We start from the raw sequence: 15,523 nt of genomic DNA, 5'->3' as shown, positions 1-15,523 counted from the left end.
TGGGTGGGTGGGTGCAAGAGCCTACGTGGGAAACGGGGGGCTGCTGCCTGCCGGCTGGGAACGGCTCGCCCGTGCTGTCTGCTTCAACGCATGCCTCCCATGCAAGCCACACAACATCACCCCGTGCGCGCTGCGTTCCTTCCTCACGTCGCGCCCTCGACCCATCCACCACCCGGCACCCGCCTACAGGCAAGGGCAAAGGCCCGTCATCCTCATCCCCGCAGTCGCAGCCCCAGGCTTCGGAGTGGGCGGCAGGCACGGGTGGTGGCGGCGGCGCCGCCGCCAGCTCAGCTCTGTGCTCCATGGCGGCGCAGCTGCGTAAGCTGCCTCGCATCGACCCAGACCAGCTCAAGGACCCGGCGTATCGCCAGGCGCTCAAAGCGCGCACGGCGGGCCGGCAGGGCGCCAAAGGTGGGGCTGCGGCATTTGAGGCGTGGGCACGGGTGCGGCACGGGTGCGGGACAGGTCGGGGGTGGGCGTACACATACGTTGACTGCGCACATGCCCCGTGCACGCACCGCCGTGGAGGGCGCCGTCGATGCCGCACGCATGGGGTTCATGATTCTCATGTATCCAACTTACCGTGAAAATCTTTCTTAGATTGCGGCTTGGAATGTGTGTCACGGCGCCCGCAGACGTGTACGAGGTGGTAGCTGAGGCCGTCCGCGAGATGCCCATCACCGACCAGCACAAGGCATGGCGCCCACCCAAGTAGATGGCTGAGCGGGATCCGCAGGGTCCTGGGCTCCTGGCTGGCGTGCTGCAGGCCTTGCGGCTGGTGGTGGGCACGGTGGTGATGGTGTGGTGCACGTGCTGGTGGCGCCGCCGGCAGGGGGGCTGCTGGCTGACGGGGAGTCCATTCGGCAAGCAGCGGCAGAGGAACGTCGTTGCACTTGATTGGTGAGCAACGAGTGAGATGCTGGATCCAAACCGGCAGAGTTTTAAATTCTGTGATACGATTCGAGCGATTGTAGCGCATTGTGACACTGAGTAAGGTGCACGCGCACCGGATGCACTTATGCGGTGCATGCTACTGTGGGGAGCTGGGAATGTTTGGAGATTTGAATACTGGCGCATTGGTTGTCGTTACTGGGAAGAATTTTGATCTCAATGAGCCCGTTGTGGGAGTGCACGGCACGTCGGCACGTGCTACGCAAGGTGCCAGGGGAGTACGGGTTGATTGGATGCAAGGACGACACCCGTGGACGACACCGGACTGAACTGCATCATCCGCCGTGCTGCGCGTCGTCGGTGGCATGCTCGAGTATGTGAGGGATGCAAATAATCAAATTGTGCATGTGTAAGTTGTGCACGTGCGTGCGTGGTGTAACACGGAATGACGGAATGGCCGCGTCTCTCCGCGTCTCCGCGTTTCACCGCCGCATCCATACCGTCAGTTCTCTCCAAAGGAATGGTCGCGCAACCTACCGGCCTCGATGATGTGCCGTACATCTTATTGTCAGCCTCCACCTGCCGTCCAACCCCACATCGCCTTGCTCCCCTCTTGCAAGACTTTGATCTCGGCAACTCTGTATCTCGGTATCTCGGTATGTACCAAGCACACACCTCGCGCTTCGCATCCTAGAATCAGCCGCTTCTCCCATCACTTGACCCCGCCCCGCCTCCCTGGTCCTTTCCGCTCTGCTGCTCTGCGGCCCCGCGCTACTGCATCCTGCTGCCCCCCCCTCCCGGTGCTCTTACGTACGCCCCCAGCATGAGCGGCCCTCCTCAGTCCTCACGCACAGCTCATCAGCCCCTCAGTTCAACACACACGGCCATGCCCCACAGCCCCAGCCTTAACGGCCCTGACCGCCGCACCACCGTACCTGCCCTCCCATACCCACAAAACAAAACTCCAGTCCCACCGTCCCCAGCCCGCCTCCACCCACCCCACCCCCCGCGAACACCACCGCGATCCCTCTCACAGCTTGGACCGCTGCTTCCCTCCCCCTCCCCCTCCTCCACCTCCTCCTGCTCCTCCTCCCCCTGCTCCTCCCGCTCCCGGCAGCAGCCCCAGGCGCTTCATCTCCAGCTTGGCAATGGTGCCCAGGTGCACCTCGTCCGGGCCGTCGGCGATGCGCAGGGTGCGCGCCGCCGTCCACAGCCGCGCCAGCACAAAGTCCTGGCTCACACCCGCGCCGCCGTGCGCCTGTAGTGGGGATGGATGGGTGGGAGGACAGGGGGGAACCAGACGGGCGCCGAGGCCGACGGGATATTCGGCGGCCATTTCACTGCGACCATGGCGGCCTGGCGCTCAAGCAAATGTGGGAGGGCTCGCGCCACACAGCTGCCAGGCTGCAGCCCTCCACATTGACACGCCACATCTGCGGCCAACCCCTGCAGCCACCCACGCGCACGCAAGCCTATCCACCCACACACACCCAACGCAATACATCGCAACCCATCCCACCCCATCCCAGCCCCACCCAAACCCACCTGGATAGCGGCATCCAGCACCCGCAGCACGGCGTTGGGCGCCGCCACTTTGGCGGCGCCGATGGCCGCCGCCGCGCCCTTGAAGCCGTGCCGGTCCAGCGCGTCCGCCGCCGCCAGCACCAGCAGCCGGGCGCCGTCCACGTCGATCCTGTGACGGTGCAGGGGTGCAGTGTGTGTGCAAGTGTGTATAAGTGTGTATAAGTGTGTGTGTGTGTGTGTGTGTGTGTGCAGCAGTTTGTAGATGTGAGTGCAGGTGGGAGGAGACCGAGGTGGTGCGAGGAAGCTTGCTGTCAATGTGGGGCCGTCCGTTGTGAACGGGGCGCGGAGTCATGCAGCAGGGCCTTGTCACGCAGTGCGCGCCTCGCCCCACTGCGCGCCGCGCCCCATGGCGGCGTGTGGGCAGCCTGCGGGCGGCCACCCTGCCTCTGCCCCGCCACCTCATTGTGAGCTCGGGCCTATGTCACCTATCACTCCCCCCCCCTCGCTTGCAGTTGTCGCCTCTGCCTGTGCTCCGCTAATTTGGCTTGATTTGGTTACGTTTGGGCTGGTATTTACACCCCCCAAACGTAGTTACAACCCCCACCCCAGGTCGCCGCCGCCCTCCGCCCCGACCTGCACTTGGCCAGCTGCGCTCGGAAGGCGCCCTGCGCCGCCAGCGGCCCGCCGAACACGCGCCGCTCCGCTCCCCGCCGCGCCATGAGCTCAATGGCCCGCTCGCCCGCGCCCACCAGCCGCATGCAGTGGTGCAGGCGGCCCGGGCCCAGGCGGCCTGCGTGGGTGGGCGGGTGGGTGCGGGTGTGGGTGGGGGCGAGTGGGGCGGGTGTGGGTAAAAGCGGGTGGGTGGGTGGATGTGTGGGTAGAAGTGGGTGCGGGTGTGGGTTAAGGATTTCGGTAGAAAGAATGGTAGACGAGGAGGTGGCAGGGGGCGACATGGAGGAGCAAGCAGGGGCGGGCTTGACTTGGAGCAGGGGGGTGGCAGGCGGCGTGGCGTGTGCTTGGGCAGCAGCAGCAGCAGCAGCAGCAGCAGCAGCAGCAGCAGCAGCAGCAGCAGCAGCAGCAGCAGCAGCAGCAGCAGCAGCAGCAGCAGCAGTAAGTCATGGCGTGTGACTTATTGCATGCGCGCTGCATCACAGTATCATGCAAGCCCTCATGCTCTGTCTCCCTGTTTCTCGGTGTCTCCGTACTTGATCGCGCTGATGCAAACCCCGCATGAAGATCCCGCAATGCTATAAATTTGCAACATGTGACATGTTGTATCAACTATAATCGAAAGCCACGCAAACTGTACATCCGCTCAAAGATTACGCACTCACTCGCTCGCGGGTGCTTTCGCAACCTCATATTTAACTAAGCGCTATGATACCGCTTACGAACACATATACTCCATCTTAACTAAGGCATCTGCTTACGCTGGTGGCGAACCTTGCGATCATCCCGCCAAACTGGGCACTGCCGGCTTCACCGACTTTGGCATATGGCTTCGCTATACTCCTATCGGGTTGTGGTGACGCGTGCTAGCGTGGCGACTCCGCCCGACGATGCACTTGGCGCCGATAGACCTGACCGTGCCCGCGTGTCTCGTTCCACGCTAAAGCCACCTGATGAGGCCCTGGCAAGGCCGAAACGCGTCGTGGCGTGCCTTGCTCTTTACGTGTGTCCGGTGTCGCGTGGTGTACGTGTTGGGTCTCGTGTGCGTGTCGTGTTTCGTCTATGTGGCGTGACGCTGTCACCTTGTACCGCCTCCCCAACCCACTCCGACTTTCCTGACTGACTGCTGATGCACACCTCCGAACGAAATGCGTGTTTCTTGCATCCTGAATGATCCTTGATACTGACTGGACTTCTACGGTGTGCACTTCAACTTTTGCCCCACACTCAGAGCTTATCACCAGCAGCAGCAGCAGCAGCAGCAGCAGCAGCAGCAGCAGCAGCAGCAGCAGCACAAGCGGGGACGCAAACGTCGGTGCTGCTGCCGTTCCTGATGCCCATGGGTCAGAGAGCCGTGCTCACCCTGTGCGATCTCGAAGCCGCGGCCCTCGCCCAGGATGAGGTTGGCGGCCGGCACCGTGACGTGCGTGAAGTGCACCTCGGCGTGGCCGTGCGGCGCGTCGTCGTAGCCAAACACCAGCATGGGCCGAACCACCTGCGTGTTTAAAAAGCACAAGGAAAACATGGCGCAAAGACAGTGTATGCGATGCACCTGTGTGTGTGTGTGTGCGTGTGTGTGTGTGTGTTTGAAGTGTACCCCAGCACAGCAAACGGCGTAGGGTCGGTGCTTGTGTTGGGGCAGGAGCGATGCCGCGCCAGGGAGAAAACGAGCGGGCCCGGCAGCTTTCTGCTGCGGTTGGATCCCTCATGCACTCATGGGCCACCTCGCGTTGCGCGCGGCCCACACCATGCACCCGGTACTGGCCCCCACCTGAAGCCAGAGCTAACATCCACACAGCTGCAACCATCACACCCACAGCTCTGTAACTCCCAACAAACATGAAACAAACTAACTTACACAATATCGCGCCTCTCACCTTGACGCCGGGTGCGTCCATGGGCACGAGCACCATGGACTGCTGCCGGTGCGGCGCCGCCGCGGCGTCGGTCTTGCCCATGAAGATGGCGATGCGGCAGCGCGGGTCGCAGGCGCCGCTGGTCCACCACTTGACGCCCGACACCGTGTAGGAGCCGCCGCAGGGGCTGGGGGGATTGGGGGTTGGAGGTTGGGTTGAAGGGTGGGGTGGGGGGTTGTTTGCAAAGGCCCAATAGGTGGGTCACGTGGTCACGTGGCGCCGGCGCATGCAGGGATTTTCCGCAATACGCAACCATACGCACCTCACCCCAGTAACCAACACGAGCTCCGACTACAAGCCCGCGGCGCACAGGCAGATGCCACACCATCTCACACACCGTATCACACACACCGTATCACACACACCGTATCTCACACGCACACACACACACACACACACACACACACACACACACACACACACACACACACACACACGCACACACACACGCACATACACACACACACACACAGCACGCGCGCACCATCACACACACCTGCGCGCGATGGTGGCTGTGATGTTGGTGGCGTCGCTGCTGGCCACGGCCTTCTCAGTCATGGCGAAGCAGGAGCGGATGCGGCCGCGCAGCAGCGGCAGCAGCCAGGCGCGCTGCTGCTCGCGGGTGCCGTACTTGGCCAGCACCTCCATGTTGCCTGGCGGGGAGCGAGTTTGGGGATGGAGGGGGGAAGGAGGGAGCGTGCGTACGGCACGGTAGGTCATGTGCCGCACGCCCAATAGCTCGGCCCTAACCTAACCTCGAAAAGACCCAGACCAGACCCAGCCGTAGTCCTACCCCCGCCCGTCGCCTCTGCCTCCGCTCGCCTATTGACCTAGTTTGGTTGGAGTTGGGCTGGTATTCACCCCTCCCCCCACTCCCACCCTTGCCCTCACCTGTGTCGGGCGCGGAGCAGTTGAAGACCTCGGGGGCCCATGCGCTGCGCCCCATGAGCTCACACAGGTGGCCGTAGTCCAGGTTGGACAGGCCCGCACCCAGCAGCACGCCCGCGTCCACAGCCGCCGCCTCCAGCTCGTCAGCAGCAGCTGCGGCGGCGGCAGCGGCGGACGCCGGCTGCGCCCCCGGAGTGGGGGTGGAGGTGGAGGTGGGGGTGGAGGTGGGGGTGGAGGCGGAGGCGGAGGCGAGCAGCTCGTCCCGAAGCCAGCCCAGGTTGGCGGCGATGGGGGCGGGGAGCCACAGGTTCCACAGGCCGGCCTGCGGAGGGGCGGGCGAGGGGGAGGGAGTCGTTCATCTGGGGAACGGAGTAATTGAATCGGCGCTGGGGGGGCGGGTTGCGTTCATTATTAATTGTGGAGAAGCCAAGTTGCAGCCAGGGGGGGTGCGACCATGGTGGTGAAAGCTACAAGTGGAGCAGGGGCGGCGGCAGAGGCGGAGTGGAGGACAGCGCAGGAGACGCCGTAATCCAGGTGATGCGGTGTAGGGGCGTGCAGGGGAAACGGGCACCAGCACTCGCCCCACGTGGTCCCGCCGCCACGGTTTCATGCTGCCTCACGCCCCCGTGCTGCCTCACGCCCCCATGCTGCCTGCGGGACGCCCTCGCGCGCACCTTCTTGGCCCGCGTCTTGAGCTCCTCCATCAGCGGGTGGATGGTCCAGCGGGTGGACTGCGCACAGGCACACACAGGGAAGGGGGGGGGGGGTACATTCATAATTAGCTAAGGAAGTGGTAGACGGTACATTCATGCAACCGGTATCAAAGATCACACCAGGGAAGGCCGGGGGCGGAGGATTGCGATGCGGTGCGGTGACGTTAGGATGCGGGCGCGCACGTGTCGGGGGTCTCAGGGCATCAGGGCAAGCAAAGGAGGACGGCGGGGACCGGGGATCGGGGCGGCACCCGCAGCAGCAGCAGCCCGCCGGCGCCCACCCAGTGCCGCTTGCGGGGTCGCGTGCCGCAGCCATGTAGCCACCACTGGTGTGCGCATGCCACGTGCTCTGCCCTCCCACAAGGCCCTCCCCAGCCACATCCCAGCGCCGCTCCTGCCTTCGTGCCACCACCACCCTACCACCACAACCGCCCCACCACGCGCCCCCCTCACCCCACCCCACATCAACCTACCTTTCGCATGGCCTTGCAACCTCGCAGCCCGACCCACCCTCTTCCCACACCCACCTCGGGTCCCATGGCCCTGGCCTCCAGCGCCTCCTCCGCCGGGTACACGTGCTCCTCCATAAACGCCGCCAGGCGCAGGCGCAGCTCCGCGGCCCGAGGCGACAGACCCAGCAGCCCGCCCGCCGCGGCGGCGGCAGGGGCGGAGGCGGTGGTGGCGGTGGTGGTGCTGGTGGTGCTGGTGGTGCTGGCGGGGGCGGTGGTGCTGGTGGTGGCGGCGGCCGCAGGTGGCGCCGGGCCTGCATTGCGTGCGTATACCAGGTGGTGAAACAATGTAATGGGCAAGTTTGATGAGGTGCTCTGGGTTTATTAGGCCTGATTATACATTTTACACTAGAATTCATGTGCACTGCAGGCGCCGATCTGGCCGCCGCCCGCTCTTGTCGTACCGCTGGTGCAGCCGCTGCAGGCGCACGTGCGGCTCGGCCCGCCCGCGGGCTTGCCCTCCCGCTCGCAGGTGCAGGAGGGGCTGCGGCAGGCGCAGCCGCTGCTACTGCTGCTACTGCCGCTGCTGCTGCTGCCGCCGCTGCTGCTGCTGCCGCTGTTGCTGCCGTCGGCGCGGTGAATGATGGCCAGGGCCGACTCCGCCAGCGCCCTCAGGACCTCGTCTGAGGCCACGCGGGCGGCGTTGGCGGAGGAGGCGTTGCCCTGCTTGGCGCGAGCCTGCACAGGGTGGGGTGGGGTGGGTTGGGGTGCGTCGGGTGGGGTGTGCAAGGCGATGAACGGTGAGGCTCTGTGAGGGAGCAGTAGGAGGCGCAGAAGCGGCGGCGGCGAGCGGCGGACGGCACACTCACCTCCCTTCGCACACCCACCCGCCCGCCGTTATGAAGAGGTTCTCTTTTTCCAATCCTCTGAGCACTACCTTTTCCTTGAATCGCCCATGGACGTATACCTCTCCCCCCAAAAAGACATCACAACGAAACACACCCTCTGACGCCCCCACCTGCACCCCCGCCAGAATGGCGAGCAGCCGGAACAGCGACAGAGCCAGGTAGAACGCCCAGTCGCCGGCGGGAGGCGGCGCCACGCCCGCGGCCGCGCAGTACCTGCACACGGCATCAGATGTGTCAGTCGATTTGTTTGTTTGCTGGTTGCTTGCTTGGGTGGTTGGGCGCGTGCACGGTACGGCGTCTGAAGGTGTCGACGTCATCAGGCGGTTGCCCTGGGTGTCAGAGTCACTCGCCCTGTCACCTGCACTCCCACCAACCCACTCTCCAGCCCTCCCCTTTACTTCTTTCTCTTCGTTCTATTGCAATGGGTTACTTCGGTATCTACAACCATCCCATCCCCCCTGGTTTATTTTAGGCTGGCAGTTACAACCCCCACTTCTCTGTACCAATCCTTGCAACCCACCAGCCCTCCCACGCACCAGCCCAGGTACTCCTGCTCGTTGGGCACACCCGCCGGCAGCGGCCCCGTGTCGCCGCCGCCGCCGCCTGCCCCTCCCGCCCCGCCCGCCCCGCCCGCCCCTGCCGCCCCTCGGCGCAGGCGCTGCAGCACTGTGATGTGCGGCGGCAGGTGGTAGGGCAGGCAGTTGTAGGCCACCTGCAGGGGGGAGGCGGGGTAGGTGGGGGCGGTGGGCGGAGGGAAGGGAGGTTACAATAATGATGGATCAAGATGTGAAGTTGTTGCCAGGGGAGAGGGGAGGGGAGAGACGGGTTAGTGCGGGTGGGTGCGGCGGGGGCGGCAGCGGGCATGTGGGTATGTAGTACATGTGTGGGGGAGCAGCCGTGTTGCCAGGTGGTGCCCCTCGTAGGCCCGGACACGCACTGCCAGCATCCACATGCCCATGCTTCGCCATGACCTTGCCTCCAGGCCCCAGGTGCACGGGCCCCACCAATCCCCCCCCCCAGACACACACACACACACACACACACACACACACACACACACACACACACACACACACACACACAAACGCCGCTCCCCTTGTCCTTTTGCCCCGCCCCGCCCACGCCAGCCCCGTTCCCCTTCCCCTTTCCCTCCTCTCCTCCCCCTTCCCCTCTTCCCCTCCCCTCACTCACATCGGCCCAGGGGTTGCCCAGCGTGCTGAGCTCCCAGTCCAGCACCGCCAGGGGAGTGAAGGAGCCGCTGGGGTCGGGCCGGAACACGATGTTGTCGAGGCGGTAGTCTGCGTGAATGTAACAAAGGGACATCGAGTATTGCCGTGTGTGTGTGTGTGGGAGAGCGAGCAAGAGAGACGGATACACAGAGCAGGCACACGCACAGGCACACGCAGACACGCGCACACGCACATGCCCGCACGCACACATCTGTGCCCGCATGCACCAATCGTGGGGCCGCCAACCCCACCAACCCCACCTCCGTGCACCACCGCGGGCCGTGTGGGCCGGGCGTCCCCGGGCGGCACGTGGGCCCCCAGCCAGTCCATCAGGCGGAGCACCTCGGGCATGGGCTGCGGCACTGCGGGGTGGAGGGAGGTGAGGTGGGGTGAGATGAACGGGTAGATAGGGGGAGGTGAGGGGAAGAAGGGAGGGAGGTGAGGGAGTTACATTCAAGACTGCTTGAGAAACAGCGAACATGTAGCCAGGTACAATGGGTACAAGCCGCGGGGTAAATTAGGGGGCGGGGGGTGAGGGGAAGGAGGGGTGGAGGTGAGGGCGATGTGGTCAAAACGACTTACTTTGCCGCCGAACCATCAGTTTGCAGGCTGCTGCCGTTGCGGGGAGGGGGCACGCGTTCAGCGCATGCAACTCGGCGTCCGCCCGGCGCCCCGCCCCTTTGGCTCCCCGCCAACCCGAGACCCACAACTCCCGACCCATCCCGCCGCCACCTGCACTCCACACCCCACCCAACACCCACCTAGTGCACCCACGGCCCCAAGTGCCCCCACGGCCCCCACCACAGCGCCCCCACCACAGCGCCCCCACCCGCCATCACCCACCCACCATCTGTCCTTCACCCCACATCCCATAAGTATTATCGCTTGCAACTAACGCCTCTGCCTGCACTCCCCCCGTTTTCGTTGGTTTTGGTTTGGTTTGGGCTGGTATTTACAACACCCTCCCCCCCCCCACACACACACACATACCCCACCCACCCGAGGCGCGGTACTGCTCCGACCACCTCCTCAGCTGCCGCGCGCAGTAGTGGTCGGGATTGCCGTACCCGGGGGCCAGGCCCAGGCCGGAGGGGTCCAGCGAGTGCAGCCGGGCCAACACCTGTGGGGGCGGTGGCAGGGGGGCGCGTGACAGGCGGCGCGGAGGCGGAGGAGGAGGTGGAGGAAGAGGAGGGCGGAGGAAACTCCCACCTGAATCGAACCCAGCCTTGCCCCAACCCCCTTCACCCGCGCCTGCATCCCGATCCCCACATCACGTTCTGGCATCCCTGTGTGCCGCCCTTGAGACTGTGCAGACAAGCCTTGTCTCCAACCCCGCTGCCTCCTCCCCCCTCCCCACCCTCCACTACCCCCTCCCCCACCCCCCGCAAAACCCCTGCCCCACCCTCCACTGCCCCCTCCCCCCACGCGCCCCACCTGCGCCATGTGTCTGTACACGGCGCTGCGCTGCCCCGGCGCCAGCTCGGGCAGGTTGGGATCCAGGAACACGCGGCCCTCGGCGCACTCCACTGCGGGAGGGGGCGGGGAGGCGGGGGCGGGGTTCGGGGGGGACGAGAGGGAGGAGGTTGGAAGGACGGGCAGGCGGGGCATTCCAGGGTGATGTGAGGTGCAGGGGCGGTCGGGCATTCCAGGGTGCATGCAGTTACGTCGGGGACGACATGGAGCTGCAAGAGGGGTTGGTGCACCCGCACTGCACGTCAGTAAGCGCCCTTCACATGCCCCATCATACCCTTATCGCCATAATACAACGCATAGCTTACTCAAATAGAAGGGAGTGCCCAGCGGCTCGTTGCCGGCGCACAGGTGCACCGCGCGAGGCACAGGGAAGCCGGAGGGGGAGAGCGCCGCGAGCACCGCGTGCTCCCTTTCCACCGCGTGCGCGCTCGCGAGCAGCTTGCCGGGCGGCTTCTTGCGCAGAACCAACTTGGTTTGACCGATTGTCACCAGGAACGTCGGGTTGCTCTGGCCGTGACTGAACTGCTGCACGCCGAGGCCCGAGGACGCATTTGCTCCACGGAAGAGCTCAGGCAGCTGCTGTCGGAGATATGACTCTAGTTTCTGTGTGTCTATCTGGTGCCCGGAACGGACTGGCCCCAGCGACTGGAGCGTAGAGAACGACGACATGGTCCTCAGAGGCAGTTTGCAGTGACTAGTCTTTCGCGTGCCCGCGCTGCATGTCAGCTGCGATGTGCCGCTACGTGTGAGATACTTGGGTTGAAGCTCGCAAAACGGCGATGCGTCAAAACCTGACCTGCAAGTTGCATCATGCAATTTGTCAATGCAGCGACTCCCCGCCCAAAAGCTATTAATTACTGTACCCCCTCATCTTGTTTGTTGACATACATATAGTGTTTGTTCAAGCTTCATCACGGCGCATACATAGGAATGACGCGCGAGTCGCGTGCGGAAGTCCTTGGTGCGGCCATAGCATGCGGGCTTGTCGGCAAATGCGGAGATGAGGACGAGGACGTGGCCATGTTTATGGACCTGGACCTGCTCGCGGCGACGCTAGCAGCCCTGAAGGTGGAGGGTGTTGCAGCACGCCGTCGGGGGGGATGGCGCGGGGCCCCGGAGGCTGGGACACCCGCCCGCCACCGCGGGTTCCAACCCGTTGCCCGTCATTCGCTCCACCTCAAGCCACACACGAACACACAGCTCGCCACGCCACTAGCCCACCTTGTCTCCTCCTACACATGATCTCACACGTGAACGCGCGACGCGCATCACCGCCACAACGCACTCCGCGTGCCGCAGCGCGCGCCCTTCCCGCCCGGCACGCTGCACGCCTTCGCCATCAAGGCCAACCCCGTGGGCCGCCTGCTGCAAATCATGCGGGAGGCGGGCCTGGGCGCGGAGGTGGGGCTGGGGCGTGTGTGTGTGTGTGTGTAATGGGTTCGCTTGGTGAGATAACAGCTTTACGGTAGCATGTCGGACAGGCGTCATTTGTGCGGACGCACATACACACCTTCGCACACACCGCGGCACTCCCGACCGCCACCGCCGACGACGCTCGCCCCAGGTGGCCTCGCATGGGGAGCTGCGTCAGGCTCTGGCGTGCGGGTTCGTGCCGGACCGTGTCGTTTTTGACAGCCCCATCAAGACCCCCGCCGAGCTGCGGTTCGCGCTGCGGGCGGGCGTACGACTCAACCTCGACAACCTGCAGGTCAGTGTGAGGTGGGGATGTGGGGAAACAAGGCCCATGGGGAAAGAGAGTGTGTGCGTATGGCATGTCTATCACTGCTGGTCGGAAAGGAGGGCTACGGTAGTCCATGCGGAATTGCGCACACCGTACAGTGTACGTCAGCCTTTAGATATGGTCAGGAGCTGCAAGGGGCAGGTCCGCCGCCGCAAGGGCTGTTGTAGCTAGCCCGCACATTCAGAGGTAGTATACCACCGGCCGCAGTCACCACACCCATCTGCCTCTATCCATGGCGTTCCCCGGCTGTCCTCAGGAATTGGACCGAGTGGCTCAGCTCATCCAGGAAGACCCCTCACTGCTGGACCCGCCGCCGCCACCGCCAGCAGCAACAGCAGCGACTGCGGCACGCCTGGCGGCACCGCCCACCCCCCGGCTGATCGGCCTGCGCATCAACCCGCAGGTGTGTGCATGTGTGTGGGTGCGTGTATGTGTGTGCGTGGTTCAGTGATGGGTTCGACAGCTTGACAAGACCGTATGTTTCAAGTGTTCGCCAGCACCCTGTCGGTCGCGATGCGCCGGGCCGCAGGTGGGCGAGGGCTCCATTGCCGCGCTGTCCACTGCGGGCCGCGTGTCCAAGTTCGGCATACCGCTCCTGGAGTGCCGCGCCCAGCTGCTGGCGGCGTTCCGGGCCCACCCCTGGCTCAACGCCCTACACCTGCACGTGGGCTCGCAGGTGCGGGCGGGCGGGCAGGGCTGGAGCGGGGCGGGAAGGAGGGGAGTCGAATGCAGACCCAAACCAGTCCAGGCTAGGAACGCGAAGCCGGCTGCGGGAGGGATAGGAGAGCTGGGAGAGGTGGGGGTCGGGGCGACGAGAGAGAGGGAGAGGGAGAGGGAGAGAGAAAGTTCTGGGACAAGGCGGAACACCGGTTGTGGGTCGCGCGCCACCTTGCTGATGCGCTGTGCGGCGTCTCACGGCGCGCCGGTGCTTGCTTGTGTGATTTTGTGCACAGGGCGTGCCGCTGGAGCTCACGGTGGAGGGCGTGGCGGCTGTAGCAGCCCTGGCGGCGGAGGTGGAGGCACAGGCACAGGCCGAGGCAGGACAGCAGGCGGCCGAGGCGGCTACAGCCGCTACAGCCGGCCCCAGCCTTTCGACTCCCGCACAGCAGCAGGAGCAGCGGCGGCGGCGCCGGGTGCTGGCCCTGGACATTGGCGGCGGCCTGCCGGTCATGTACGGCACCGACGACCTGTCGTGGCTGCTGGGGGCGACAGCAGCAGCGGGTGCTGCAGCCCCCGCAGAGGCTGCAGCCGCCGCTGAGGCTGCCGCCGTCAGCGTCTTTGACCGCTACGCGCGCCTGCTGCAGCAGCGAGTGCCGTCCCTATTCCCCACCGCCACCAGTGGCAGTAGCAGCAGCAGCAGTAGCCAGCAGGTGCTGCTGCCGCCGCTGCAGCTTGTGACGGAGTTCGGGCGCTGCCTGGTCGCCAAGGCGGCATTCGCGGCGGGGCGGGTGGAGTACACCAAGCAGTGCGGGGGACGGCGGGTGGTGGTGTCGGGGCTGGGAGGCGACCTGCTGCTGCGTGCCGTGTATTTGCCGCACACGTGGCCGGTGCGCGTGGAGCTGTGCGACGCGGCCGGGCAGCCCAAGCAGCCACCGGCGCGCGGCGGCGCCGCCTGTGGAGGGGGCGGCGGCGCCGCCGCCGCCTCCACGCCACCACGAGCACCGGCATCAGCAGCAGGAGGAGCAGCAGCTGGAGCCGCGGTTGTTGCTGATGGTGGCGCTGGTGAAGACGGCGGTGGCGGTGATGATGGGGACGTGGCGCCTACGGACGTGGTGGGGCCGCTGTGTTTCCAGGGCGACAAGCTGGCGGAGGCAGCGCCGCTGCCGGCCGCCGCACCGGGCGACTGGGTGCTTGTGCCAGACGTGGGAGCCTACACGCTGAGCATGCACTCGCGCTACAACAGCCGTTGCTCGCCGCCCGTGTGGGCGTTCCGAAGGGTTGTGGGGGGCGGAGGTGGTGGAGAGGTAGGGGTAGGGGGTGTGGGGGAGGGGCAGGTGGAGATGGGCGGGTTGGGTGAAAGAGTGGGAGGGGCGGTGGAGGAGGGCGCGGGCGCGGGCGCGGGGGGTAAGGGGAGGCGAAGTGGAGGGCGGGGGCTGGCGCTGCCGGCTGAGTGGGGTGGCGACGTGCGGCGGTGTGGGGCGTACGAGTTTGTGATGCTGCGGCGCGGGGAGAATGTGGAGGATGTGTTGGCATTCTGGAACCGGGTGTAGAAGTGCGAACGTGTACGAACAACAGATGGAGGGCGGCGGAACAGCTTATTCAAGCGCACTTCCTGTTCATCCTCACTTTCCACGCTTGCTCGCTGTAATCTATACGTATGGTAGCACTCGTAGGCTATTTCACACAGCCGTCCAGCACAACTGCATATCTGCACGGCAACGCTGCCCTGACTGGACGACCGCACCGCGGGAAGTGGTTCTCAGCGGGAAACGGACCAGGGGAACAGGGGAAGCGGAATCAAGTCGGGGAAATGCACGCGCGCGTGTCGTCCGGCCGAAGGACTTGATGGCCGCGCACGAGTGTTTCAATCCAAATTGGCGGCGTGGCAGGCGACAGGCGTGAAGCAAGCCCAGCAAGCCCGCTGCAAGCCAGAGCTGCGTACGACGAGGGGCGAGGAGCTTGGCGAGGAGAGGGGTGTGCGACGTCGAGGAGGGGGTTGGGAGTGAGAGCGGAGGCGTCGCTTGCGTGCCAGGCGTGGAGCGGCGGCAGTAGCCTGCTGTTGACGTGGGCACGTCGCAGGGATCATAGGCTGCGTGAGGGGCGTTGTCACCGGTCACGCGGTGCGCGGCCATGTGTGTCGGAGGTGTTGCGGGTTGTGTTAGCCTGTGAGGCCACCTGTCAAGACGCAGATCCGGCCCGGCACTGTGCGTCTGTGCAGCTAGGCAAGTGCGAAAGAACGAATGCACACGTGTCGTGAGCGGTGTGGCAGGCCTGATGGTGTTAGTAGTGGTCTTGCACTTGGGAGGAGGCGCAAGCCATGGCTGCCTGCTGACCGGTAGGCACGAGGGACAGCTCAATGCCGGGCCACCGCGGCCAGGTTGGGGCGCGTCCCACATCGTCGTTTTGAGGCTCATGAGATGCACTGTACGTCATTCACTAGGACATCAGTCGGAACCAAGCAG

General features: G+C 65.1%; 3 protein-coding genes across 3 annotated transcripts in view; 2 read left to right on the top strand and 1 right to left on the bottom strand.

The window, feature by feature from the left end:
- The window catches only part of CHLRE_16g675851v5 (uncharacterized protein), a 4,376-nt gene extending 3,168 nt beyond the window's left edge, over positions 1-1,208 (top strand). Inside the window, exons 4-5 of the mRNA XM_043071280.1 lie at positions 190-411; positions 636-1,208. Of these exons, the coding sequence (XP_042916101.1) occupies positions 190-411; positions 636-715 (302 nt within the window). The 3' untranslated portion in view covers positions 716-1,208. The remainder of the gene's footprint in view (positions 1-189; positions 412-635) is intronic.
- A 52-nt stretch (positions 1,209-1,260) lies between these two features.
- On the bottom strand, positions 1,261-11,412 carry CHLRE_16g675850v5 (uncharacterized protein). Its single transcript, XM_043071279.1, has 17 exons — positions 10,966-11,412; positions 10,622-10,713; positions 10,187-10,307; positions 9,448-9,549; positions 9,150-9,256; positions 8,495-8,670; positions 8,069-8,171; positions 7,515-7,788; positions 7,129-7,364; positions 6,563-6,619; positions 5,892-6,210; positions 5,497-5,653; positions 4,962-5,127; positions 4,447-4,579; positions 3,049-3,205; positions 2,437-2,584; positions 1,261-2,149 (listed from the first exon to the last, which is right to left on the bottom strand). The coding sequence occupies exons 1-17, from the start codon at positions 11,327-11,329 to the stop codon at positions 1,922-1,924; spliced, it is 2,940 nt and encodes a 979-aa protein (XP_042916100.1). The 5' UTR covers positions 11,330-11,412; the 3' UTR covers positions 1,261-1,921.
- Positions 11,413-11,522: 110 nt separating this feature from the next.
- On the top strand, positions 11,523-15,508 carry CHLRE_16g675900v5 (uncharacterized protein). Its single transcript, XM_043071283.1, has 6 exons — positions 11,523-11,728; positions 11,960-12,061; positions 12,225-12,368; positions 12,658-12,804; positions 12,931-13,077; positions 13,355-15,508. Exons 1-6 carry the CDS (start codon positions 11,591-11,593, stop codon positions 14,609-14,611), a joined length of 1,935 nt encoding a protein of 644 aa, XP_042916099.1. The 5' UTR covers positions 11,523-11,590; the 3' UTR covers positions 14,612-15,508.
- The last annotated feature ends 15 nt before the right edge of the window (positions 15,509-15,523 follow it).

The sequence above is a fragment of the Chlamydomonas reinhardtii genome, chromosome 16, assembly GCF_000002595.2.
Source record: "Chlamydomonas reinhardtii strain CC-503 cw92 mt+ chromosome 16, whole genome shotgun sequence".
In the NCBI taxonomy this organism is placed as follows: domain Eukaryota; kingdom Viridiplantae; phylum Chlorophyta; class Chlorophyceae; order Chlamydomonadales; family Chlamydomonadaceae; genus Chlamydomonas; species Chlamydomonas reinhardtii.
Note: the sequence above shows the minus strand (reverse complement) of the source record. Positions and strands in the feature narration are given on the sequence as shown.